Source organism: Chelonoidis abingdonii, chromosome 6 (assembly GCF_003597395.2).
Source record: "Chelonoidis abingdonii isolate Lonesome George chromosome 6, CheloAbing_2.0, whole genome shotgun sequence".
Classification (NCBI taxonomy): Eukaryota; Metazoa; Chordata; order Testudines; family Testudinidae; genus Chelonoidis; species Chelonoidis abingdonii.
The window spans coordinates 61,782,656-61,810,525 of record NC_133774.1 but is presented as its reverse complement, the minus strand read 5'-3'; the positions used below and the strand labels follow the sequence as shown (position 1 = coordinate 61,810,525).

The window sequence follows — 27,870 nt, the reverse complement described above, 5'->3', positions numbered from 1 at the left end:
AGGTGAATCAGAAGGGTATGCAGGCCTGCCTGCAGAGTGTTGCCATAGATGAACCTCTTAAGCTCATTACAGGCTCCCACTTCCTAGCACTCATTGAGAAGAGAGGTTTGGAGACAGATCTCTTGAACAGCAAGATAGCCTATATCCATGGAGCTAGGCTACCTAAGCAATATAATGGGGGAAATGATCATAGAAAATAATATTTTACAAAAATATTTGTTTCCTGTCAGTACTTTTGACTAGGGCTCATTTTAAAAATAAATATAAATGAAAAAATTGTCAATTAATATTTTTACTGTGTTCTTCAGGTGAATGGACTCCCCACTCCAACCCCATAAGCCTTTGTTCCCCAATTAATTCTCCGTAGAAAGCAAAAGGTACCTGCAGGGTGGAACTGATAGGGCAAGGAGACAGAAAACAAAACATCTAGCACCTGCCTGCAGCCATATGCGATTCTCATATAAAAATGCTGAATTCTGCAGCATCTTCAAAAAAGGATAGATTTTGAAGCAAGTTGTATGAATGTGGAATCACACAACATTTAGGGGCCCACTTTTACCATTCATTATTTTATATACCTCTATCATGTTCTCTCTTTTTTGGTTTCTCTAAACAAAGCAGTTCCAACTTTTCAGTCTCCCTTCATATACAATTCTTGTTGTAGGTTTTTTTTTAACTTATTAACATTTTCATCATCGATTCCTGGACTCCTCCTGTTTCTACATTGAGCAGAGGACTACATTGAGCTGTCCACAATGACTGCCAGGTCTTTTTCCTTAGCGGCTACAGTTAAAATAGAACACAGGAATATGTATGAATAGTTCAAATTATTCCTTTCAATGTGCATTACTTTACATTTGTCAACACTGAATTTCATCTGCCACCTTGGGTTTTTCCTGACAGCTTCTCTAATCTTGAGTAACCAGACGGATTTTGTATCATTTGTAAGCTTTGCCACCTCACTCTCTGTTCACCTATTTTACCACATCATTGAACAGCAATGATTTTTGGACAGACTTTGGAGCCATGTCCTGTTATCTTTCTGCCATTATGAAATTTGACCATTTATTTTCACTCTTTTTTTTCTGTGTTATAGCCAGTTTCTAATACAAGACAATAATTTTCTTTTCACTCCATGACTACTTGGTTTCCTTAATATAAGTTCTTGTTATGGACTTTTTCAAAGGCTCTTTAATGGTCTTTTAAACAGCCTTTGAAAAAGTCCATAACAAGAACTAATAAACTATAGCAACTGGTTGTCTCTTATTTGCTATCTTTTTCACATATGCAAAGAATTATAGTAGATTAGAGGCATGATTTTCCTTTTCTGAAGCCATGCTAGTTTGTCCCCATCATATCATGTTCTCAGTGGTACCAGATGACAGAACAAGGAGTAATGGTCTCAAGTTGCAGTGAGGGAGATTCAGGTTGGATATTAGGAAAAACTTTTTCACTAGGAGGGTGGTGAAGCACTGGAATGGGTTACCTAGGGAGGTGGTGGAATTTCCTTCCTTAGAGGTTTTTAAAGTCAGGCTTGACAAAGCCCTGGCTGCGATGATTTAGTTGGGAATTGGTCCTGCTTTGAGCAGGAGGTTGGACTAGATGACTTCCTGAGGTCCCTTCCAACTATGATATTCTATGATCAGGAGGTTTAATAATTTATTTTTAATTATAATTTCAGCCAATTTACCTGGTCTTGAAATAAAGTTTGCTGCTCTGTAGACCCCAGGATCAACCCTAGCATATTAATTAAATATTATGTACGTGTGTTATCTTCCAGCCCTTTGGTTTAGTAGCTAATTTGAGAGACAGCACATAATTAATGTTCACAATTCAGCCACTTCATATTTATTTACATTCTTTCAGAACTCCTGATGTTTACCATCTAGTCGTAGCAACTTGTTACTCTGAATTTTATCACTTTGTCCCAACATCTCAGTCTCCTTTACTTTACCACCAGACTGACCAATTCTCTTCCAGGCTTCCTCCTCGTATTACATGTACACAATTTCTTGGGGTTTTTTTTTTTTTCTTTTTCCTGTTTGCTCATCAAATCCCCTTTTTTTAGCCCTTCTGATTTCACTTATCTTTGGTGTTCCCTCTGTTTTTTGTTGTTCTGTGTGTAGAATGAATGACTACCTGAATTTACAGTTAAACATTGGAGCACTGTCTTTCCTGCTTCCGTCCCCTCTCTCTTTTACTCTCTTTCCTCCCTCTTCATTAACTCCTTCTGTCTCTTATCTTACTCTTGATAGACTTTTTCATCCTCATTCATTCTTCATTAGACATTCACTTCCACCATTCAGCTTCTTCCCCATTTACTCACTTATTCTCTTTCACTTTCCCTGCCCCTGTCTCCTATTCTTCCTTTCTCTATCCTTCTCTCTCCCTGACTTTTATTATTTGTGAGTGAGCGAAGGAAGGAAGGAGGGGGTAAGAGAAAGGTGGAGAGACAAGGAGGGAGTTAAAGCAGCTGGATGGAAGAGGACCCGTGGAGTATATTCAGCTGTCTCCAGTAGCACCAGAGGTTCTGTGGGATTAGGGAATCCTGAAAATCTTGTTGGAAACTCTGCTTGCTACAGTTTATGTCACATTACTTCCTATTGGCTTCATTTGGGCTGGATTTCCATTTTCTAAAGGATACTTGTTTGGCTTAAATAAGCTCTTGAACCTTGCCATTTAGCCATATATATATTAATATACATATATATGGGTATTTGCCTTCCCTCTTTTTGTTTAGGGGTTTACATAACTCCTGTTGCTATTTATTATGGTATGGGATAGTAGCTTCCATTCAGAGTCATAAGGATTTTAATTTCCCCAGTTTTGACTAGTTTCCTCATCTTTTAAAAAAAAAATACTCCTAGCCAAATTAGTTTCACCATACTAATTTTGGGAGCAATCTCTCTCCCAAGTATATTGAACTTAATTGTATTATTATCATAAGCCTTTTTCCCAAATCTGGACCTTAGCGTCCAAAATCTGGGTGCTTAGCATGAACCTCCAAGCTTAATTACCAGCTTGGATCTTATTTCGCTGCCACCAGACAGGAATTACAGCGCCTGCCTCGCTCTGGTCCCGCAAGGTTTCATTAAACCTTTTCACCAGGCCATTGGTTTGATGGTGGTATGGGGTGGCAACCAAGTGATTCGATAATTATGGTCACTATTCCTTATTGGCTGATCTTTAGTTAATAATATTAATGTTATATAGCTACAAGTATTGCTTTGTAAGCATGATATTGTTGTATGTCATTTGTCTGCATACAGTTATTGTAGGATAGATTTTATTAATTAAATAAGCAACAGGGCATTTACCTGAGTTCATATTGTCTATAGGTATTTATAATAACCATCTGGTGACTGCAATGCCTTACACAACAATAGACAAGTAAAATATCTCGCACTAATTAAGATACAGCATGAATTCCAGCTGCACCAAGTTCTTTTTCTTGATAAACTTTTTGCTGACAGTAGAAAATGTAAATTGCTACAATACATAAAAAGTTGCCAATGATTTTGCTTTTCAAATAGAGTCAAGCTCTCAGAGAAAGTGGCTGGGCAAAATGCCATTAACAGTTGGAAGAATAACGACTCAGAAAAATTGATTTATCTTTTTATAAATAATGGCTACATCCCCAAATGGATTTATAAATTAATTGCTGTCTTATTGGAATAAAAACCTTCTTCTGTGGACATGATTGATATCATCTGTCTAAGTCATTGTTCTAGACCCCCCTCCTTCGTAGTTAGTCTATCACAGCTGGAGCTTTCATTTACTGATCATATTAATTCTGATTAATAACTCACAATAGCTTCTTCCCATACCTCAACAGTCAGCCATTACTGAATGGAACTGGGATTGGTCAATCTTGCTGCCAAGTTATCTGGGGCTGAATCAGATGACCTTCAGGGCACTGCTGGCACACAGGTAATAAGATTCTTATACAGAATCTCTGTATTTTCCAATTTTTGGTGTTACTTTATCATGGACTATACATTAAGGTTAATTTTGACACACATCGTAAAATAATTGGGAAATATTTTTTAAGCTACAGAATTTCAAAGTGACAATTGTTCGAAAGGATACTTTTCTGTATTTGGTATGCGATGAGAAAGTCTAGTGATAAATGAATAATTAACAGTTTTTATCTCAAGGGGTAAAAGCCTGTATTTTTTGTGATTAAGATTCCAGAATTTGTTTGCCATTGTCCAGAAGCAGTACTTTACACAGTAATAAGAGCAATTTTTTGCTTTTCCAAATCCATAATACTCATATAAATTTCAGCCATGTAGCACAGAACTCAGGGGAATGCTTGTTATAATAAGTGATGAAGCCTAAATTCAGTGATGTCATGGCAAACGATAGCTATAGCACAGAAACATTAATTTAAATTGTTTAAAAATAATGCAACACAAATTCTACTTAATGGTGCCAACAGTTCCTCTTTAAAATGACATTTTTGTCTTTTAAAATTGCAGTGCTTAATGAAAAAGCAAGGACATTTAATGCAAAACTAACAATATTCTTAAAACTCGCAGACTATTGAGAGGTGGGTGAATGTAAACTGCTGTAAGTCCTTTGCAGGTAGTATTTGTGTGCTATATTTGTGTCTTATCCTGTCAGATAGAACAGAAATAGTAATTTTGTCCTTGGTATAGAACAAATTTAAGTGTGCACGGTAAATCATCTTACTTATATATTTAAGGTATTTCTAAGATGCCTCTGACCTCTATTTGCATGAAAGGAAGCTAATATCTTTGGAGCAATGAATGCTCCTTCCTAATATGTATAGTGTTTCTCCTGTAATGTACTCATTTTGTATGTGTAATGTTACCCTTTATTTACTAGCCGATTGGCAGGATAAAGGGACCGGCTATTACTGGCATCCAGTGAGATATTCTTTAGCTGAAATGACAGCGAGTTGTGATTTTTGGAGGTGAGGGGAACAGAGTTTTAGACCAGGCTCTGCAGAAACTGTGATTTGTTCAGTAATTCTTGTCTGCAACATATTGGTTTGTTACATGTTGATAGTGTGACAAGTGTGAAAGCTCAGAAACCTGAAAAAATTATTTTATTGAGATGTGCCAGATGCTATGGGCAAAGGGATTGTTCATAAACGTGTGCATCTATAGATGTTATATGTATATTTGTGAGCTAGGAATAGTATACTCGCTCCATCAGGAAGAATTACTGAGCTTCTCCAGGAACTAAAATCAGTGGGAGACAATTATGGCAAATCCTGGGACAGGTAAGCAACTCCAAAGAAGTACCACCCATTGGGCAAAAATGTGTATATTGGTTCAGACTGGGTTCCCAAGGCCCAGCAGACAAATAACAGGATTTTGATATAAAGGGGGAAACTGAACCGATTTGGAGACCCTCACTTTGATCCAAGAATTTAAATGAAACTGTAAACACGAAGTCGAAACCATATTGGTTATTATTTGCCGTCTCAGAGTCAGATACTTCTCTAGAGGCAGATATGTCTAGAAGGCATGGTTTCAGTGGAATTCAGATGCTTTTTCCATATATATGTCTAGGTTCAAAATCAGACTATGAATAATATTCACAATTTTTATAATAAGAGACACAGATGCACTCCATGTTTGTAGGCAGAGAACCTGGAGATTAAGATTTCCTAGAATATTTTACATCTGATGTTCTCTTGAACTTGTAAGAAAAAAAATCTGTTTTCTCTGTTTTCGTGAACTGGGGACCTATATTCCCCCTTTGTTGTTGAACTTTACTGGAGACATCTGGCATGGTTATATCACTAACATTTACCTTTACCTGTTTCTCTATTTATGTATCAGACTATGTGAAGCTTGTATTATATCCCCATTTCAGAGAAATAGCTTTGTTTTACAACATCTGTGCATTGTCTTGGCTAAGGAATTGACTCAGAATGGACACTACTCATATATTTCAACCTTAATTCTGCCCTTGTTTTAGGTATGAAATATTTATCCCTTCTGTTTTTATTCTTCTTTCTTGCTTCTCCATAATAGTTTTCCCCGCTTAGACCTGGTCTACACAACAGAGTTAAGTTGGATTTAGCCGCATTGGGTCAATTTAAAAATGACTGCGTCCACACAACAAACCCTGTTCCGTCGACCAAAAGGGCTCTTAAAATCAACTTCTGTACTCCTCCCCAATGAGGGGAGTAGCACTAAAATCGACTTTGCTGGGTCAAATTTGGGGTAGTGCAGATGCAAATCGACTGTATTGGCCTCCGGGAGCTATCCCAGAGTGCTCAATTATGACCGCTCTGGACAGCACTTTGAACTCCGATGCACTAGCCAGGTACACAGGAAAAGCTGCTGGAACTTGTGAATTTCATTTTCTGTTTGGTCAGCGTGGCGAACTCAGAAGCACAGGTGACCATGCACTCCCCCCAGAATCCTAGAGCGTAGAATGTTTCTACTCTTCCCCCTATCGTCTCTGGCCCTGAGGTTATCGCAGATTAGAAGGCAAAAAGAACGCACTCCCGATTACATGTTTTCCAAGCTCATGCACTGATAGGGCACAGCTTAATGCATGGATGCGTTCAGTGGCAGAGGCCAGGAAAGAATTAATGAGCATGAAGAGCGAGGCAGGACACGATGCTGAGGCTATTGGGGGAGCAAACTGACATGATGAAGCATCTGTTGGAGCTGCAGGAAAGCCAACAAGAGCACAGACCCCTGCTGCATCCACTGTATAAATGCCTACCCTCCTCCTCATGTTCCATAGCCTCCTCACTCAGACACTCAAGAATGCGGGGTGGGAGGCACCCAGTCACTCCACTGCAGAGGATGGCCCAAGCAACATAAGGCTGTCATTCAAGCAGTTTGATTTTTAGTGTGGGTACAATAAGCAATGTGGCCTTGTCCTTCCTTCCTCCTCCACCCCACCCGGGCTACCTTGTCTGTTATCTCGGTGTTTTATTTAATTAATAAAGAAAGAATGCATGGTTTCAAAACAATAGTTACTTTATTTCGAAGTGGGGAGCGTGATTGGCTTATAGGGAATTAAAATCAACAAAGGGGGCGGGTTTGTATCAAGGAGAAACACACACAACTGTCACATCAAAGCCTGGACGGTCATGAAACTGGTTTTCAAAGCCTCTCTGATGCACAGTGTGCCTTACTGTGCTCTTCTAATCGCTCTGGTGTCTGGCTGCTCAAAATCGAATGCCAGGGATTTGCCTCAACCTCCCACCTCGCCATAAACGTCTCCCCCTTACTCTCACAGATATTATGGAGCACACAGCAAGCAGCAATAACAATGGGAATGTTGGTTGCACTGAGGTCCGACCAACAGCACCAGCTAGCTTTTAAACGTCCAAAGGCACATTCTACCACCATTCTGCACTTGCTCAGCCTATAGTTGAACTGCTCCTTACTGCTGTCCAGGCTTCATGAACAGACCCCCCGAGCAGGAGAGCAGAGTTGCAGCGGAAGCGGTGGACGAGGACAGTTAGCAGTCCTACTGCACCGTCTGCTGCCAGCAGCACTCAGGAGGACCGGAACAGATCCCCGAGCTTGTCGCTGGGGAGCAGGAGAGCAGAGTTGCAGCGGAAATAGTGGAGCCATACACCATGGCCTGGAGGTTACTAGGAGCCGGGCAGGGAAGATGTTCCCAGAACCCGTGGCCAAACTACATGTCCAGCGAGGACAGTTAGCAGTCCTACTGCACTGTCTACTCTGAAGGCAAGGAGCTGTTGCAGATGCTTCTGTGTTGAAAGCTTGGAGGTCTGGGTAGGGCAAGGTACCTTGGCCAAAGCAAAAGAGCAAGAGCCCTGGAACTGTTCCATGTGTCAACCACAGAAGTGCTATGGGATGTTACAGCGCCAACCGGACTGGAATGTACGGCTGCAAGACTTCTTCACCAGCAACAAAGGACAGGAATATGATGCATTTAAAATCTAAAAAAGCTCGCACATTTCCCAGAGTTACTACCCTTGATAACAGAACATCAGTGATTGCATTGACTACTTGGATAACAGCAGCACCCACAGTAGACTTGCCTACAACAGCAGCGTAATGGTGAGCTGAGCGGGCTCCATGCTTGCCGCGGTATAGCGTCTGCATGGGTAATCTGGAAAAAAGACATGAAACGATTGTCTGCCATTGCTTTCATGGAGGGAGGGACTACTGACGACATGTACCCAAAACCACCTGTGACAAGGTTTTGGCCCCATCAGGCATATTCTTCATAAATAAACTGGATTACCACAAATAAATACCTGATTCCATCATCAATTTCTCCTCCTAAAGGAAACAACCTGACACACCAAATATTAGCTAAACAGGTCAAAAAGGTAGCAGTACTGAGGAAAAAAATAAACAAGAATAGAAAAATATATAAACAATGTAATTCTTTATATATATAGAAAAATATGTAAACAATCAAGTTGGCCAAAGCCTTCATGGTCAGTTAAAAAATAAAAGGCAGGAGGAAGTTTCTGGCCGGTTCAGCTGGCTACTTTGCTAGTGAGCTGCTTCAAGAAGATGCTGATTTGATGTTAGGCCCAGCATATCCAGCTAGTGATTGATTTACCAAATTCTTTTTTCGTAGTATATTTTGTTTGGCTAGTAGCTACCCAACAGGTAGCAACCACAGAAGGTCTCGTGTCACTATGATCTCTCTTGCTACTCAGATGAATTTGGAGGGGAGTCAACAACCTGACCAGCCTTAACAAAACAATATCATCATGAGAAAAGCAGGAATCATGACGGGAGGTAGCTATCACAGGAGAACACTGGATGTTTCACCTTGCTCAGGTCCACCTCTCAGATGTGAGTTCAGACCTCTCTCTATGGATATCTTCAACTGGTTGGTAGGCTTCTTTAAAATAGAGCAGAGGTGCATGTGTGTGTTTATGTAGTAAGTCAAAGGGGCTCATTATATCCTGTGGCAAATAATTTAGTGGGGTTACAGTGGTATCTGCTGCCAAACCTGCACAAACTCTGGGCCAGTTAGGACACCAGAATGTCCATAGCCCAATCAAGATTGAATGTTACCTAATAAGCCAGGAATTGGCAACCTTTGGCACGTGGCCCATCAAGAAAATCTGCTGGTGGTCCGGGACATCCCATTGGCCTGGAACGGCGAACCGCAGCCAGTGGGAGCTATGATTGGCTGAACCTGTGGATGCTGCAGGTAAACAAACTGTCTTGGCCTGCCAGCGGATTTCCCTGACAGGCCACATCCCAAAGATTGCCAGTTCCTGAAATAAGCCATGTCAGGGGCTTATCACACAGTGACACTGTCTTATGGGTACTAGGGCCTATACTTCATAGTGTACTGCTGTGTTGGGGTCAGGGAGAGCATTCTATTCTGAGTTAGTCTAAAGTGGAGCCTCAGGGTTCTGGCCAGTGGGAAAACATTTGAATTGGTGTCAAGCATCAGAGGGGTAGCCGTGTTAGTCTGAATCTGTAAAAGCAGCAGAGAGTCCTGTGGCACCTTATAGACTAACAGACGTTTTGGATCATGAGCTTTCGTGGGTATTCACCCACGAAAGCTCATGATCCAAAACGTCTGTTAGTCTATAAGGTGCCACAGGACTCTCTGCTGCTTTCATTTGAATTGGGTTTGGTAAAGACTGTCCACATGCCTGTTCTGTTTATACTAGCTGATACTGGGTAAAGTTGCAGTATTTGTTTCCTAATCAAGAGTTAGGTGATCTGATGAAATATTTAACCATTTATTAAAGTCCACCATAACTAGAATAAAACCAGTGTTTTTCTAGTTTTGAATTTTGAATTATTACAGGGAAAAATTGCATAGATTGTGTATATTCTAGTGGATACACAGATAGCATCTGTTGTGAATGGAAGCCATATGGTGAACTATTTGTGGAAAATGTTTACATTAATAATGTTTATTGTGTTGATGATCATCTGTATATCCAGAAAATGCTCTTTTAAAATCTAATTTGTCAGCATGCTGAAAAATTCATTTAGTACTGAAATTGAAAGGTAGATAAGCAAGGTGAGCTGTGCTGGTCAATGTACTTTTTTGTCCACATCAAGATGTGATAAGTCTCTGAAGATGTTTGGATCTGAAAAAACATGAGAACAGATGACAAGAACAGGAAGAAAAAGTGCAATGTTCCCTGACAGTTTGGTTTTGTAGGAGAAAAACTAGTGGAGAAGGCGTTTATAGATTCCAAGGCCAGAAAGAACCATTGTGGTCCTCTAATGCTCCCTACTATATAAACCCAAACATAGCACTTCCCCCCCACACACACCAAAAAAAAAAAATTCCAGTTGCTGCTGGCATACCACAAAGAAGACATAGAGAACATAAAAGGCAAATAGCTAGAACATTATTAACCATGTGCAAAACAGTTATGGAATAAGCGCTTTGTCCTGTAGTTATCTGAATCCCTACATCTTGGTCACTGGGATCTCTGGGCCCCAGTTATTGGACTGTTGTGTGTCATCCCACTATGCACCTGTGAATGGGTGAGCCCTGATATCAAGTAGCTTGTGTCAAGTCTTCAGGACTCCAACACTGTACAAGATTCATAGTTTATGATATACAATTCTCGTAACTAAATAAGATCTACCTAGCATAGGGAGAAGTCACTACTTAATTGCATCCCGATAGTCCCTTTCCTGTATAAAAGGAAATTTGTTAAGAAGAACTGGAAATGCTGGTTGAGAATGTCCATCTCCACATATTACAGCACTGAGATACAATATGCCTGAGTCATTGTAGATTGTAGGGCATGTTTTCCCCAGAGAACAACAGAAACTCCTAATCCCTTAATTTGATGCAGGACTTTTCCACCACACCAGAGCTCTCAGAAGGAAAAAAAAGTGAATTTCTTTCTGTTCCCCATTTTAATGAATCCCATTTGATTGAGAAATATTGGATCTTTATCCCTAGATGAACACGTTTGATGACAAAATAGGCAAAATGCCATTTGCAAGCTAACAATAGGGACATGAGCTATTATCACTATGTCCTTGTTCCTTTGTCATACGAATCACTGTGTGTCCAAACTGAAATCAGTTGTGAGCCCTGCTAACTTCTTTGTCCAATAGAGTAGGTTTATATACTTGTCAGTGAGCTGCTTCATGGAGCAATATGAGTGGAACTAAATAGTTAAACAGCAAGAATTGTCAGTAATAAAGTTTCTTGACCCAGGCTATACCATATGGATGAAATATCTGGTAATCTCTTGGTGAATGGTCTTTATATGAAAGCCCATTATGGTTGTGGATGTGGCTGACTGTGCTCTAAATGTATATGTGTTGTACTGTCCGATGCCCAGCTAGGGTGACCAGATGTCCTGATTTTATAGGGAAATCACAATATTTGGGGATTTGTCTTATATAGGTGCCTATTACGCCCCACCCCATCTCGATTTTTCACACTTGCTGTCTAGTCACCCTATACCCAGCATCTTGTCTTAAAAACTCTCTCATTTAGCTGAGATTTACCCCATGCCCATTCAGTTAATCAATTCTATTTGTGCCTAAGAATGTCATGGTGAATATTCACGGAAATGGAACTATGTCACAAGCTTGTGCCCTACTAATAACATCATTTGTAGCCCTGTAACAGTCCCAAACGGCACAACTCATCCCATAACTCTGCTCTACTTCTGCGTAAATGTTCATGCATTTTTCTGGTTATTGCAGGACCTGCATAACCCTTCATTGGTATGTAAAATAATTTTCCCCCTCAGAAGACTGGAAGAAGAGGGAGCTATCAGACGATGATTGGCTATAGCTAATATGATTTCCTATATCTAATCTTCTAATGTTAGAAAGAGGAATGTCAAAAGTCTTTTATGATGGGGCCTTTGCATACTTGGGTTATGTTCTGTTGTAACCGTTACTAGCAAAGGAACCAGGAGAATGCCTGGCATTAAGCTTGTTTTCTGATTTGCATCTAGTACCAGTGCATAAAACCTTCCCATGGGGAAAAAAAAATGTATTGACTGTACCTACCTTACTTTAAGAAGAGTATTTAGGGGGAGACAGCCTGGTCTAGTGGCTAAAGTATAGGACTAGGAGTTGAGTCCTTTTTTCTGTCATTGGCTCACTCTGCCTCACTTTTCCCATTTATAAATTGGGTGCTTTGATATCTTTAAATTAAAAAATGTTAGATCAGTTTGAATTATTAGTATTGATATTAATAATGTATGTATTTATGTATCTATTATGAGACTTTACATCTCATTTGTTTCCTTGGTAATTTGCATAGCTATCCTTATCATTCCTTCATGGCAGGACCTGCTTTTTTCCTTATTGGAACCACATTGAGATTGCTTGATATGCCTTTTGACTCAATTTTGTACTCAGCACCTCATGCCACTACATAATACACCCTGCATCTACTACTTGGCTGTCTAGGGTTGCCAACTCTGACTGAAGCTATTCCGGAAGATGTTTTCCCCCCAACATGACGTAATGTCATTTTCTTAAAATATCCTATTAAGATCTCCCAGATTGCTTTCAATAGTCACCAGGAGATCACTGCCGATTCCGGGAGACTCCAGATCAATCCTAGAGGATTTTCTCATCTCCTTATTAATAGATGCAGTCTTTCCTCTACTAGTAATCCTCTTTTCTTTTAACTCTGGCCTTCCTGTTACTCAGGGTTGCTTTTGTAATGAAAAGGATCACATTTATCCTTCTTGTTGATGTTGCTGAAAATGTAAATTCTATTTCCTCTACTCCATGGATGTATAGTTGGATGTATTAGAGCTCTGAGCTTGTGCTGATGCAGGCAGAGTACTGATTGAGTGCTTGCTCCAACTACAACCTGCTGCTTGTCCACCCACCTGCGCTGTGGGGTGTATGATCCTATCTCTGTGAGGGAAAGGAGAATGAGCTGAGGCGGGCAAAGCAGCAAGTTAGAAGTTTATCCTTGCCCACCAGACTGTTCCTTCCTTCTGCCTCTTGAGCTTTTAGGGGGTTTAGCAATATGCTATTAAAAATCAATAATTCCTTGTACTAATAGCATTTTTCACCCAAAGATTTGAAAACTCTTTTCAAACTTTAATGAGTTAAGACTTTCAATACCCCTGTGAGTTAGCAAGGGAAGTATTATTACCCCAGTTTAATAGATAGAGAATTTGACATAGAGAGCTTGAAGCGCTGTTTCCAGAGTTGGAGAGAGTCTGTGGCAGAGCCAAGAATACAACTTAGATCTTCTGACTCCCCGTCCGGTGCTTTAGCCAAAAAACTATCTTTCACCTTTCTTACTGAGGCAAGTGAATATGAAAAGCCTACATGATCATCTCCACATAGGGATGACATTTAACACTATTGTTATGTGAGGTCAGATTAAGGCCACGGTACACTTGAAAGTAAGATGCTGCAGGATTGAGGGACAGAAGGATGCCATTCCCATGTTGGTAGACTATGTGCCAACAGGTGCTGTGATCTACTGGGATTTGGGTGGCCTTTGAACCTGCCATGCATAACCCACACTATTACCAGCAAGTTCTGAAAAACGCCAGTTTGCCTGGGCCAAATTCCTTGCTCGATGAAACAACAAACTTGGTCTGTGCATAGGACAGGAAACTGTGTTGTGTGTCCTGTATTGTATAGTAAAGAGAGAATTCAGAATTGTCACCATGAAAAATGTCTCTGAGGAAAGGTTTCTAATGTTAGTCTCCAGATTGACAGGTTATGACAAGACTGCATTCATGTTGCTTGAATACATCTTTTGTCTAGTTTTACATGATTTTTGACTTGTCTAGAAAATGACATATTGAAGTTTTCATTAGCTTTAACCAGGTGTGATTTTCTTGATGGAATATACCTTAGTAGGACTGCAGTTGAAGATGAAAAAGCAGTGAAGCTTGGAAAGGCCACGTCCCTTCTTCAGATGGTAGCAATGAGTTGAAAGACTCATTAATCAATGAGCAAGTCACAGGTGTGATGGCTTTCCTACAATCTGCCAACAGACTGTGAAAGTCACATCCAGCACACTAAACTGTCAAACTAGACACATCTACAAACATTCTTGAACTTTTTCTTTCAGTTTTAGCTCAAAAACACAATCTTGTAGTGCTGTTTATAGTGAAAGTATGTTGCATTCATGATTTCTAAAGAATAGCAGTTATAGAAAACAAAAATTGTTTTCCTTGTATGCAAATTTTAATAAATTAGCAGAAGTTCTATAGACATATATACACTCAGTAGTTATTGCAATAACAACCAGATAGTTAGTTGTATATGTTTTTTAACCTTATATCTATTTAAGTTGTAGAATTTTTAGTATGCATAAAATAGGAGTGAAAATACTGATTAGAGTGAAAACAGAAGTGCAGAATTTTCTGGCATGTAAATGGCCAGGGAAGTATACCTCTTCTCTAGCCTTCGTCACTCTTGCGGTTCTGGTACTGAATTTCTCTGGAGAGGAGACTTCCAGGTTTGTTGCAGTGCTGCAGTGTGAACAGAATGACATAAAATTAGATTGAGAGGACCAGGATCTAAGATTAGATTGATAAACTCAGATTACTTATTTGACCAGGTATGGGGCTGGTTCACCCACTCCTAAAACTTGTCAGATAGAGCTCAGGGGAAGGAAAATTCTGTGAGATTTTCCTACATCATACTGTTAGGGGCCATGGTTTGATCTCTTGGGATAAGTGGGAGACTAGGCCTTATGCCTCTCCAGTAGCTCTGACCTTTTGCAACCCCTTCTTGGGCTGAATTATCTTCTCTCTGTAAATTTAATTGGGCTCTGGGAGAGAAGTCTAAGGGGGAGGATGTGCATCTGCTTCGCACCACTCCACCCACTTTTTCCTCAGTCTCCCTAATTCTCATGCCCTTCCCCGTATAGATTTCCAAGCCAGCAAAAAGGTCTCTTTATACTCCAAGGTAAGGAAAGGCAGTGCCCCAGCAGTGGGTTGAGCCTCCCTCCGTCAATCCCTGTTTTCTGCAGGAAGTAGGATTTCTTTGCACAGAAAGGTATGATCTACCTCTTTCCTCCATATCATTGAATTTTGAACTTCAGCATCCAGAAATCATTTAATTTATTTCCCAAATTCCCCACCTACTGGGCCTGAATCACCAATCACTGCCAATATAACTCAATTTAAATCAATAGTGAAATATTGGTGTAAAATTGGAGTAACACAATGGTGAATCCGCCCCACTGTACTAATCTAACTATACATAAAAGTTGGGGAAGTAATGGTGCTGTATTTACTGATGTACTGGATATTATAATAGTGAGCAATCTATCATATCATCAGTGTTATCTACTGTGACTTTACTAAACCAGAAGTGTGAATATACTTGTTTGTGAGGCTAATATGTTCCATTCCAGCTCCAGCACCCTTATATTACTCATCCCAGTGCAACTGTGTCCTATTGACAATGATTTTTAAGGGGTATACAGCTGTCACATCATATCAGCATTTTCAGAAAGAGGATGCAATTGATTTTTTTTTATGTTAATGGCAATATTTTAAGAATATATTTTGCTATTGGGATAGTATACCTTGAAGTAAGTTTGATAGCCATTTTTGCCCATATTTTGGTTATTGCTTTTGTTATTGCTTTAATTCAGAAATTATAAATCCCTCAAAAAACTACCTTCTAGGATAATATGGAAATGATCCCTTTAATTGTAGTAGTGAAGACTTTGATAACTGTATTTAAATACAGCCAAACTCTTACCACGAACGTGTTAATGAAATTAACAATAAACAGTGTGATTTCTCCTGAAATAATTACATGAGTAATTTAACTGTAGATTTGGATAAAAACTTAAAGCATTTGTATGATATACAGTTAAACTTCTGTAAGTGGTACTGTAAGCCGGTCGGTTTGGGCCTCGTCCCCCTCAGGTGCAGCGGGGAGCCAGGGCGCCTCCTTCTATGCAGCGAGATGGGTTCTATGCCGGTCCTGTACTCCAGGGTCAAGCAAATGCCGTCTATGAGCCTGGGCCCTTAGGCAGGGCGGGGCAACAAACAGTTCAGGCCCTGGCCCTTTGGGGCAGGGCAGAGCAGTAGCAAAGTCTATAGGCCCTGGCCCTTAGGCAGGGCGGGGCAACAAACAGTTCAGGCTCTGCCCCTTTGGGGCAGGGCGGGGCAACAAACAAACCATAGCACAGCTCAGGGGCTCTGGGTGAAAGGGGAAATCTGCCACCTGGTTACGGGTGTCGGGGGAACGCCTCTGCGTTCCAGCCCGGGGCCCTGGTAGCGGCGGTTGCCGCTAAGGTGGTCAGTAGGGATCCGAACCGAAACACACTGACAGGGTGATCAGTAGGGCTCCCAACCGAAACACACTGACAGGGTGATCAGTAGGGCTCCCAACCGAAACACACTGACAGGGTGATCAGTAGGGCTCCCAACCGAAACACACTGACAGGGTGATCAGTAGGGCTCCAGGCCGATACACACGGCCATAGGCTTGGGGCCTTCTGCGGCCTGACTGTAGTCAGCTGCCCCCGGGCTACTTCCAACTTCCCCCTCCCCGGGTACCTGTCCTCCATCGGCGTAGTCCGGCGGGTCCCAGACCATAGGTTCCTCGGAGAACTGGGGGGTGGCAGGCTCTGGCGGCTCCTTCGGCCAGCGGGCGCAGGGGAGTTCAGGCTGAGGGTCCTCAGGATACCCGGCACGGGGCAGGTCCGGCCAGCGCTCCTCTGGATACCAGGCCTGAGGTAGGTCGGGCCAGCACTCCTGTGGATACCAGGCCAGCGGCAGGGCCGGCCAGTGCTCCTCTGGATACCGGGCCAGCGGCAGAGCCGGCCAGCGCTCCTCTGGATAGTGAGCACAAGGCAAGCTGGGCCGAGCGGGAGCTCGGGCCTCCACGTCTGTGCTCTTCGGCGTCCTGGGCTTAACTGAGCTCTGGGGCCTGGCTTTTATACTTCCTGTCCCGCCCCTTGACTTCCAGGGGGGCGGGAACAGGCGGTACTGGCTCCGCCCACGGAGGTGCCTGCTCTGGCTCTTCCCCCTCAGGTGCGGCGGGGAGCCAGGGCGCCTCCTTACAGGTACATAGAAAATCAAATACTTTCTTATTGTCTCTCAAGTACAAAAGAAATCTTTCAAAATGTTAAGTAGTGGCACCTCTTAAAAATAAATTTTCTCTTTTATTACTCCCTCTTTTATAAATAGCTATTTTAAACATTATACCACTTGTTGTTTCATGTGGTTTTATTGTCTCTTCATTCCTTAAAAATAGCATTTAATGTACTTGCTAATATTAAGGTAAGAAATTTAAAGACAACCAACATGAAATTTATTATAGTCGATAAAATGGGAGTTATGTAAGAAATTGTCATACTAAGTTTTTAGAATTTCAGTATTAAAATGCTGGTTTTTAATGCTTTCTTATTGTTTGTGATGTTTGTGCTCTATATACGGAACACTTTTGGTGACTCTGGAATAGGCATAGATAAGAATGACCAGACAGATGTTCTGACTTAAAAGCTTACAAGTCACAACTTTGTGAACAAAAGTACAAACTGATATGTCAGGTATGGTCTTGAAGGACCATAGCAACCTGGTCTTGAAGGACCATAGCAACCTGAGATACATCAGTGCCCTAGTCACCAGGTGCTGTGATTCCAGATGCAGAAATCAAGCCAGTCTGTTGGATGTGCCTTTATATCAGTCCATAACAAGGGCTGTTCTTTGTCTGCTGTGTTCTGTCCCAACCACCACAACAGTTCCATACATTTTACAGGCCTGGTCCTCACTTAAAAGTTTTATCAGTGTAACCACTTCAGTTAGTGATATTGGGTTGGGGTTGTTTTTTTTTTATTTTAATTATTATACCAGTAAATGCCTAGTGTGGACACAGTTGTACCAGTGTAAGGTGACTTAGACCAGTACAGCTTATAGCTTATTCCTTTCTGAACCAGAGTAAGTTCTACTGGTATAAAGCATTTTTATACTGGGGTAACTTAGGCCACATTTAGTAGCATTGGAAGTGTTGCCACCATAACTATATCACTATAGTTAGAGAGGCAGATAAGGCCTAAGATTTTCAAGTTCCCAAATCCAGGGCAAAATTTTGAGATCAATTTTTTTCCCAAATAAGTTGTCAATAAGATACAAAGGCACCTTAATGTGCTGATTAAAAATGCAGGGCTTGAAGTTGCTCCCTCTTTTTTTAGTAACAATTTGGGGGTGGTTATCTCCCTTTCCTGCCTCCCTGAGTTAGATTTGTTCAGATTTTCTGTCATATCTTTTTCTCCTTCACGCTCTCCCACAGCAGAAGGCTCTCTGGAGTATTTTCAATCACCTGACTGCCACAGTGATCCTCTCATAGGGTTTGCCTACATAGAGCAGCAATGTGTACTACAGGGGTGAGATTTCTAAAGAACACTATTGTATTGCGCACTACCTGGTTCACATAGACCCTGCTGGTAAAACTAAAAGTTCCCTGGTGCACCTTAAGGTACTGTTAATGTGTCCATTTGTTTTCCATTACTGGAGTACTGTGGAGACATCGGTGGTCCCCTTAACTCCCTCTCAAGTGCCCTTTCAGTGCCTGCCAACTGCCTGCTGCCCATCCTCAGAAAGAACACATTCCCTTGTCACACTTACATTTGGGCTTCCTCTTTCATTGGCAGCTTGTCAGGGAGAATATGACCATAAGGTTCTGATACTGCAAGGAAGAGATAAGATCATTTCATTGACACAGAACTTATATCTGAACTAGCTTCCTAGGCAGAACATCCTGGCCACTCTTAGCATGGAGTTTCTGCAATGAAAATGTTGGGTGGATTTGTTTTGGTGAGTCTCTGAGCTGAGCAACATGTCTTTATTCCCCAGAAGATTTGGAGAGTCTCCCAGGATCACATGTGAGGTATGTTGCAGAGTTTGGAAGTGAACCAAGGGAATTTTTATTTGTGTGGAGAACCAAATGGTGGGTATCAGTGAAGATCTGGATGAACTTTCCTACTAGCTAGTCCCTGCAAAACGTTTTTTAAAAAAATCACATTCAACAATGACTTGAAATTCTGTGAGTTCAAGTTTCAGCTGTTTCAGCCTTCTGGTGGGTCTCACAGGCTTTGAGTTCCAATCTTTAACCCTTAATGGGACCAGCATTCTGTATTCCCAAGTCTGGAAAACTTTCTCATAGTTACAAACAGATAGGTAAGACTCCATCCCCGCCAATGAAGGGCCGCTGCACACATGGCTTATTTCCACCTCTCCAAGTGGGCTAGTGGGACCTTGTCTAACACTTTCATTACCCTCTACTAGGTGGGTATAGATAACCAAGGCAAATTTTAGTTCCAAATTTTTTTGAAGCCATCTCTTCAATAAGTCCACCTGCTTTTGTGGGTCTACATTCAATGTCTGCTGTTTGTCTGGAATCTTCCACAGGATGGAGAGAAGTGGGTCACACCACAAAGGAAAACTAGTCACCAGCAAATCAGTTTTTCAGAGTCCATCTTCATCTGCCATTCCGTATCCCTGAACCTACAATTGTATTATGGAGTTTACCAATTGTCTTGTGAGTTGCAACTTTTAAAACTTCCTATAGGGCTGGGTGTGGAATCTGACTCTGTCTTTCACTAATTTTTGCCTCCTTCTTGGTGGTTTATGTTCTGACTCTGATTAATTGTCTGGAATCTTTCTCATAATATGAGAAGAGGAAGGATTCTGGCAAACTGAATTACTGTTAATAGTATTCCAAAAAGTAACAGAAAAAAAGAGGGACGTACTCAATTGCTATGTGCTTCGTTTTTCAAGATTGTCATTACTTCACATGTAGGGCCCAATTCAATGGAGTTGTCCCTTAATAAAGACCTGGAGGACTATACTCTTAGTATACTTAATCCACACATCTTAGACTTTATCCTATATTTTCTATTCTGCAATTGCAAATAGACTTGCAGACCGAATTTCTTGGAACAAAAAATCCAGCTACTTTTTTTTTTTTTTTTTTTTTTGCTGCAGTTCAATACAATTCAGCTCCATCCAGACGCCTTTTAATGTTTACATTTGGCACTAGATGAAGGAAAGTACAGGCCCACCTGCTTCCTAGAGTGATTTAAGATCAGTAACTTGGAGCTATCATGAATTTTTCCACATAATGTGGAATAATTAATGTATTATCTTTCATTATAAACAGGAACACATAAATAGTTTTAGTAATCTAATCATTCAGAGGAACTGTTTTTTTGGCATCTTCAGGTTCCAAGACTATGAGCTTCAGAGCTAAATTAACATCAGATAAGATTTAACAACAGTGGACTGTGAATATTAAAAATATATAATTTTGCTGTGTTAACCATAGTCATTTAAGAGCAAAGTTATTTTAATGTAGCTTTGATATAGTAACTGAGCTTCAACGCCTGCTGAAGTATAAGAATGTACCTTGAGATTATACACTGAAATGTCAGCGGAGAGATGGTGCTTATTTAATTTTAATGTCAAGGTCAACCTTCATAATGTTGCTTAGACAAGCCTAAAAAAGTCATGCGCTTGTTGGTCGGAGACTTAAGGATATTTAAGAATGCAGTGTTTAAATAGACCATTAAATCTGATCAGGATCAGTAACAGTGGAAAATGACCTAGTGGTTCATAAGGAGGTATTACTGTCTGTCAAATAAATAATATACTTTTAAAATTTTCCCAGGGCTGTGTTCTTCCCTCAAAACATAACCCCTGTTATCCCTCAACCCTCATTAGCATCCTTAAGGCTAATGCAAGTTATGTACAAACATCAAAAGTACAGTATTCAGTATCCCTAAATATGTGTTTATACTACACACTTCTTGGTCTCCAAAACATCTATCAGGTAAACTACTTTTTAGATTTTATGGTTTTAAACATGAAACTCTGGGATTAATATAATAAAGGAATACATGATTTTGAAGGACATATTACAACACTTTAGGTAAATAAATATTTGAAAATATATATGCCAGGCATGTAGACCATATAAGAAGTGAGAAGGACTTTGTATAATGTCATACCAAACTTCGTATATTTCCATAATATGCATTTTCTTCTTGTTGTTTCTTTGACTACTAAAAAATAGAATATTAAACTACAAAAACACATTCAAATAAATTGGGAGGTAAATTTTTAGTGGTTCACGAGAGGCTTTAATCACACACACCTGCCATGTATGTTAATTGGACTCATGTGTAAATCCCTGTGTAGCATGCCATAAATATACTACTTCAGTGATTAACTAATACCCATAAAGTAAACAGAGTTAAAGTTAAAACTCCAGCCTTAACAAATTGTACTTAGATAATGCAAAAATATTAACCTAAGGTACTAGGTACATCCTAAGGAAGACATGACAGTCTGATGTGAAAAAGGCTTAATGGCCTCAGTTATATTAGCAGACAATAGTAATTTTAGAACTACTAAATAGATAGTCCTTATAGCAGGTGGTAGTCACAGTTGCTCTTGTGACTCCCATTATCATAATATCAGTGTGTCTCAAAATCTTTAATGTATTTATCCTCACAACACCTCCGATGCGGGGAAGTATTACAATCCCCATTTTACCAATACTGTAAAGTCCAATTTGAGAGCCAGTGCATATCCCAGAGCATGTGTTGTGCTCACAGAGAGATGCCCTGCTCAGTAACTGAGCTGCTGCATTCTGCACCAGCAGAATGGTTTTAAGATCTAGCACTACCACCAAGATCCACAGACAAGTCAATAACACTTCTGCAGAAATAACAGTTCTCCAGAGAAGAACACAATAACATAGTTCTTCAGAAAAAGACCTACGGGTTACAGTGGACAAGAAGCTGCGTATGAGTCAACAGTGTACCCTTGTTGCCAAGATGGCTAACAGCATTTTGGGCTGTGTAAGTGTGGGAGGATTGCCAGCAGATTGAGGGACGTGATCATTCCCCTCTATTCAGCATTGGTGAGGCCTCCTCTGGAGTACTGTGTCCAGTTTTGGGCCCCACACTATGAGAAGGATGTGGAAAAATTGGAAAGAGTCCTGTGAAGGGCAACAAAAATGATTAGGGGGCTGGAGCACATGACTTATGAAGAGAGGCTGAGGGAACTGAGATTATTTAGTCTGCAGAAGAGAAAAATGAGGAGGCATTTAATAGCTGCTTTCAGCTACCTGAAAGAGGGTTCCAAAGAGGAGGGATCTAGACTGTTCTCAGTGGTACCAGATGACAGAACAAGGAGTAATGGTCTCAAGTTGCAGTATGGGAAGTTTAGGTTGGATATTAGGAAAAACTTTTTCACTTAGGAGTGTGGTGAAGCATGAGACAGGTTATCTAAGAGTGGTGTGGATCTCTTCCTTCAGAGTTTTTAAGGTCAGGCTTGACAAAGCCCTGGCTGCGATGATTTGATTGGGGGATTTGGTCCTGCTTGAGCAGAGGGGTTTGGACTAGATGATCTCCTGAGGTCCCTTCCAACCCTGATATTCTATGATTCTATGACTTCATGATCAAATGGTCTCAGACACAGGCTGATAGAGCTAATAATTACCTGCATAGACATGGATCTTCACTAGGAGGGATCATTGTTCAACATGATCTGTGCCAAAGCCAGATCTTACCCAGATTCGTAATAGTCAGGGAAATCAAAGGTATTAGGTACTTTTAGAGTTGGCTCATTACAGTTCTCCCACATCTTGCCCAAGAAGGAAGACGTGTGCTGGTTTTATAATTAGCTATATGGTCAGTGTCAAACATGACTTCTGAGCACATTTTACCTAATATGTCCATCAAATCTATAGGCAGCCTATCCTTCTGAGAGAGGCCTTGACAGTCTCCACAAGCAGAGTTTTCCTTCCCTGTTACCAGAAGAACAGGTCACTGGTAGATTTCTCCCTATGGTCCCTTGGTGATTGTTAAAGCAAAGAAAATCAATAGCTTCTCAGCAATGGCTTAGCTGCTTGCAGAATTTCTCTTTTAAGCCCTTGTGACCCAGCAGCTCTACATTATTTTTTCACAGCCTTCCTTCCTTCCATCTCACTAGTTGTAGATTTGGGTTAGGATTTTCAATTTTGAGTGATATCTTTTGGCTTCAAATTAAGTCCTAACTCTTGTCATTTAGCCATAATTGTTTATTTCTTAAACTGCCTGGATTCCCCTTCCCTTCCCCCCCCCCTTTTTTTTTTTTTTTTACCTTTTTGCATTTCTTCTGAGACTCTGTTATTGTTTCCTTAAATAGCATTCAGGCCATTTCTGATCATTTTATTTCTCTTATTTTTTGACTTGAGGGACTTTTTGGCCAACTGCCTCATTTTACTGAAATCTCCTTGTCTTAGTTTTAATGTCACTGTGCTAGGGTAGGCATCCAGTGATCAGATAAATAGCCTGGTAAAGGACTTAAAAGGATGTGCTGGATAAAGGAACAGAATCGAGGAGGGGGATTGGGGACTCCTATGATTGATACGGCAGGGAGCCAACACCCCCAACCTCATTCTTATAGCTCACCTTAACCCTCCTATGAGGGGGGGTGGATGGTAAGGTCCAAGCCATGGATTGGCTGGGGGACCTGGCTGGAAAATGAAGGGGGGCTGGTGGAAGCCCTGGATAATGATTTGAATTAACATGGATTTCCCTGCGCTGTATGCTTTATCTGCCGGGTAGTCCCAGATACGTATACAATAAAGTTGAGGCCTGATTAAAATCCATATCAAGTATCTCCTATCCTTCTTTTGGCATAGCCAGACAATTGTTTATTTCTTAGATAGTTCCTCCAGTTTTTTTGTCTTTGTGCATCTCTTCTGCAAGACTGTTATTGTTTCTTTAAATAGCATTCAGGCCAAATGGACTTTTTGACCAACTGCCTCATTTTACTGAAATCTCCTTGTCTTAGTTTTAATGTCACTGTGCTAGCTTTTGTTACTTTTCCTTCCATAGAGTGTTGAATGTTTTTAATAAGGGTAATGTGGAGCTTGGGGGCAGTGGCAGGGTGGCTAATGGCAACAAGGATATACAACTAGCAATTACCACATCCAAGGCAGAAGCCCAACTTAAACAGCTTAATGCGACCAAATCAGAGGGCCCGAATAATCTTCATCCAAGAATATTAAAGGAAGTGGCACATGAAATTGCAAGCTCAGTAGGAAGGATTTTTAATGAATCCATAAACTCATTGTGCCTTCTTACTGAAGAATTGCAAATATAGTAGCTTTATTTAAGAAAGTGGCTAAAGAGTGATCTGGGAAACTACAGTCCTGTTAGTTTGATCTCAATTGTTTGCAAGGCCTTAGAACAAATTTTGAAGGAGAGAATAGTTAAAGACACAGAAATAAATGGTAAATGGGATAAAATACAACATGGTTTTACAAAAGGTAGATTGTGTCAGACCAGTCCGATCTCTTTCTGATAAAAGATAACTGATTTTATAGGAAATGCAGTAGAACTAATCTACCTGGATTTCAGTAAAGCATTTAATACAGTTCCACATGGGAAATTATTAGTTAAATTGGGGAAGATAGGAATTAATATGAAAACTGAAAGATGGGTAAGGAACTACAAAATGTCATGCTGAAATGTGAGTTGCCAGGTTACCAGGAGATTACTAGTAGAGTTCCTCAAGGATCCATCTTGGGACCAATCTTATTTAACAATTTCATTATTAACCTTGGCACAAGAAGTGGAAGTGTGGTAATAAAGTTTGTGAATGACAAAAATTTGGGAGATATTGCCAATATGACACAGGACCAGAATATCATAGAAGAAGATTTGTACTGCCTGGAAAACTGGATCATGCACTTAGGGACTAACAACAAGAATTTTGTTGCCAGGTTATTTTTGGGGGTCACAGTATTGCCACCCTTACGTCTGCTCTGCCTTAAGAGCTGGATGGCCGGAGGGTGGCGGATGCTGACTGAGGGCCCTGATCTGCAGGCAGCAGTGCAGGAGTAAGGGTGGCAATACCATCCCATCCCATCCTTCCTTCTGTGCTGCCGCCAGCAGCAGCGCAGAAGTAAGGGTAGTAGTACCGCAACCCCCCCTACAATAACAATGTGACCACCCCACAATTCCTTTTTTAGTCAGGATCCATACAATTTTAACACTGTGAAATTTCAGATTTAAATAGCTGAAATAATGAAATTTAGGATTTTTTAAATCCTCTGACCATGAAATTGACCAAAATGGACCATGAATTTGGTAGGTTCCTAACTTTAAGCTACTGATGTGATATGGCTGTGAAATAGCTAATGCAATCCTAGGATGCATCAGGCAAGGAATTTCCAGTAGAGATTATTATTATTATTGCACAAGGCACTGATGAATAGAGCCCTGCACAGATACAAATTTATATCCACAGATAGAAATCTGTATCCACTGAACCGCAGGGCTCTCCTGGGGAATCACGGTGGTGAAAGGAGCAAAACAAGGGATCGCCACTCCCAGGAGTCAGCGCCTGTGCCGGCAGCTCCTCTGTTGCAGCCTTACCACCCCAGCCACACCTCCAGCCCTGTCCTCCAGCGCAGCTGTACAGACCCCAGACAGGAGACGCAGTCACACAGACAGAAGCATGGAAGGGATAGGACTGGTCATCAGTAAATGCAGGTTTGAAATTAGATGAAGATTTCTAACCCTCAGAAGAGTGGAGCTTTCCAAGGGTAGCAGCGGGAACAAAAAAACCTAACTAATTTCAAGACTGAGCTTGATAAGTTTATGGAGGGGATGGTATGATGAGATTGCCTACAATGGCCCATTCACAACTGCTATTAGAGAATTCTTTCCCAAGCGTCTGGCTGATAGATCTTGCCCGCATGCTCATAGTGTAACTGATCACCATATTTGGGGTTGGGAGACCCTGAGAGTTTTTGCTGCCTTCTGCAGCGTAGAAAATGGATCACTTGCTGGTTTTAACTAGAGTAAGTCATGCATTCTCTGTTACTTTAAGTCTTTAAATCAAGATTTGAGGACTTCATTAACTCAGCCAGAGGTTATGGGCCTATTACAGAAGTGAAGTTCTATGGCCTGAAATGTGCAGGAGGTCAGACAAATTGATCACAATGGTCCCTTCTACCCTTAAAGTCTATGAGTCTATGAATCTATCCAAATTATGTTGTGGTCCCTATTACTTAGTGTCTCAGCTAATGTTATTTCTTAAACCAACTCCTATTTAAGTGTGAGTTGATATTAGACTCTCCTCTTGTGTTCTCTGAAATTAACTGTTCCAAGAAGCAGTAATTTATAGTGTTGAGAAATTGCTTCTCTAAACTTTTTCCCATTGTGCCATGAAATCCTCCTTAATTATCATTTTGTTAAACTTTTTTGACTCTCTGATGTCACTTGTGCAATTAAAATCCTTTTCTTGATCTGAAGGCCAGTAGATTTGCCCTACTAGCATATTTGTGTTCTTACAGCTTGGAATGTATATCCATACAGAAAATCCTCTCCACTTAGAATTTTAATCTCACTAGATTCCATGAAATCTGTTAAATATAGCAATACATCCCTTTGGCATAACCTGTCCTGCCTGTATAGTTTATAGCCAAGTGTTACAGTACCTCTTCGACTGTTGTCATTCCACTGTGTTTCTGTAATGCCTTATATATCAAGGTCCTTTACCATTGCTAGTCACTCTAGTTAATCTCTTTAGGCTTTTAAGCTTTTCACATTTCTATATGGACATTGATATTTTTTGTTTTTGACTAGATGCTTGTTTTTATTTAACTCCCTAATCTCACATTGCTGATTTCACAGAAATTTCCTCTCTGATCTTTACCTGTCACTGGTCCAATTTAGTTGTATTATATGTCCTACTCTTTAAAGGATACAAAGATACCTTTGTACTATAGACATTTTTAACAGCTGTCTCTGTCCGATTTGTGTGCTCTTTAGCACCTGTCTTTCCCCCACAGCACATGCTTTAAACACTCCCAGAAAACCTTATTAATTTTATGTGCCATCATCTTGTTCACTTTGATTAACAAGGAATCCATCCCTTCTCTAGAGGCATTTTTGACATTACTTCTATTATGTCTTGATTTCATTACTGAATTAGAGAAAATTCAACACCTTCCTTGTATACTGTTACCTGCTATGGCATGCAGAAATTTTGTATACTAGTACAATTACTACTGCGTGATTAATCTTTTTGCTCCAGACTAAGCCCCTGATCCTGCAAATGCTTACTCACATATTTAATGTAATGTATATGAGTAGTCCCCTTGACTTCTATGGAGTTTTTTGGATATGTCATGTTAAACATGCACATAAGGTTTACAAGATTAGGCCCTGAGAAGAAATCCTTATACGAATTATGATAATGCCAGTTTTTTTCTGAGAATGCAGAATTCATTGCTGACTAATTGACTTAGCAGTTATCATGATTATATTATTATGGTGTGAAACTTCACTGGCATCTGTAGTTTAGAATGTCCTTTTTAGTATATACAGTGCAGGACTTAGTACATTAATTTTTTTTTATATTATTGTATTTTTAAAGTATGAAACATAACTTACTAAAATCTTCAACCTATCAAACTACTAAGCAACCTTTTCCCACTATCATAATCATTTTCAGATTTGAGCTGCCTTGTTTTAAAACTTGTAAATATTAAGTTTTAAAATGAACATACATTAAATTTTATTATTTTCAGTGTCAATTTTGATGTGGTGGTTGTGGATTTTGTCAAATTGTTTTGGTTATGAGTTATTAAAATTTTTCTTGAACTTGTCACATGTACTTCACACCTGTTGCAATACAGAAAGGCAAATAGCCATTCCAGGAACTATATATTACCAGTTTCTGAATGATAAAGATATAAAGTGCTAAACATTGAACATTACAGCCAGAATCAAGAAAATGATACTTCATCCTCAGGGGAACATATTCTAAATTGCTTTGTTCTTCTTCGAGTGCTTGCTCATATCCATTCCAGTTAGGTGTGCGCACGCCGCATGCACGTTCGTCGGAGAAACTTTTATCATAGCAACACTCGGTGGGCTGGCAGGTCGCCCCCTGGAGTGGCGCCGGTATGGCGC

At 40.4% G+C, this 27,870-nt stretch overlaps 1 protein-coding gene across 5 annotated transcripts in view; it reads left to right on the top strand.

Moving 5' to 3' along the window:
• Positions 1–27,870, top strand: part of KIAA0825 (KIAA0825 ortholog) — a 435,282-nt gene that overhangs the window by 239,409 nt on the left and 168,003 nt on the right. For all 5 annotated transcript variants that reach the window (XM_075067089.1, XM_075067085.1, XM_075067086.1 and 2 more), the window contains one exon: positions 3,836–3,930. In XM_075067089.1, coding sequence (XP_074923190.1) covers positions 3,836–3,930 — 95 coding nt within the window. The remainder of the gene's footprint in view (positions 1–3,835; positions 3,931–27,870) is intronic.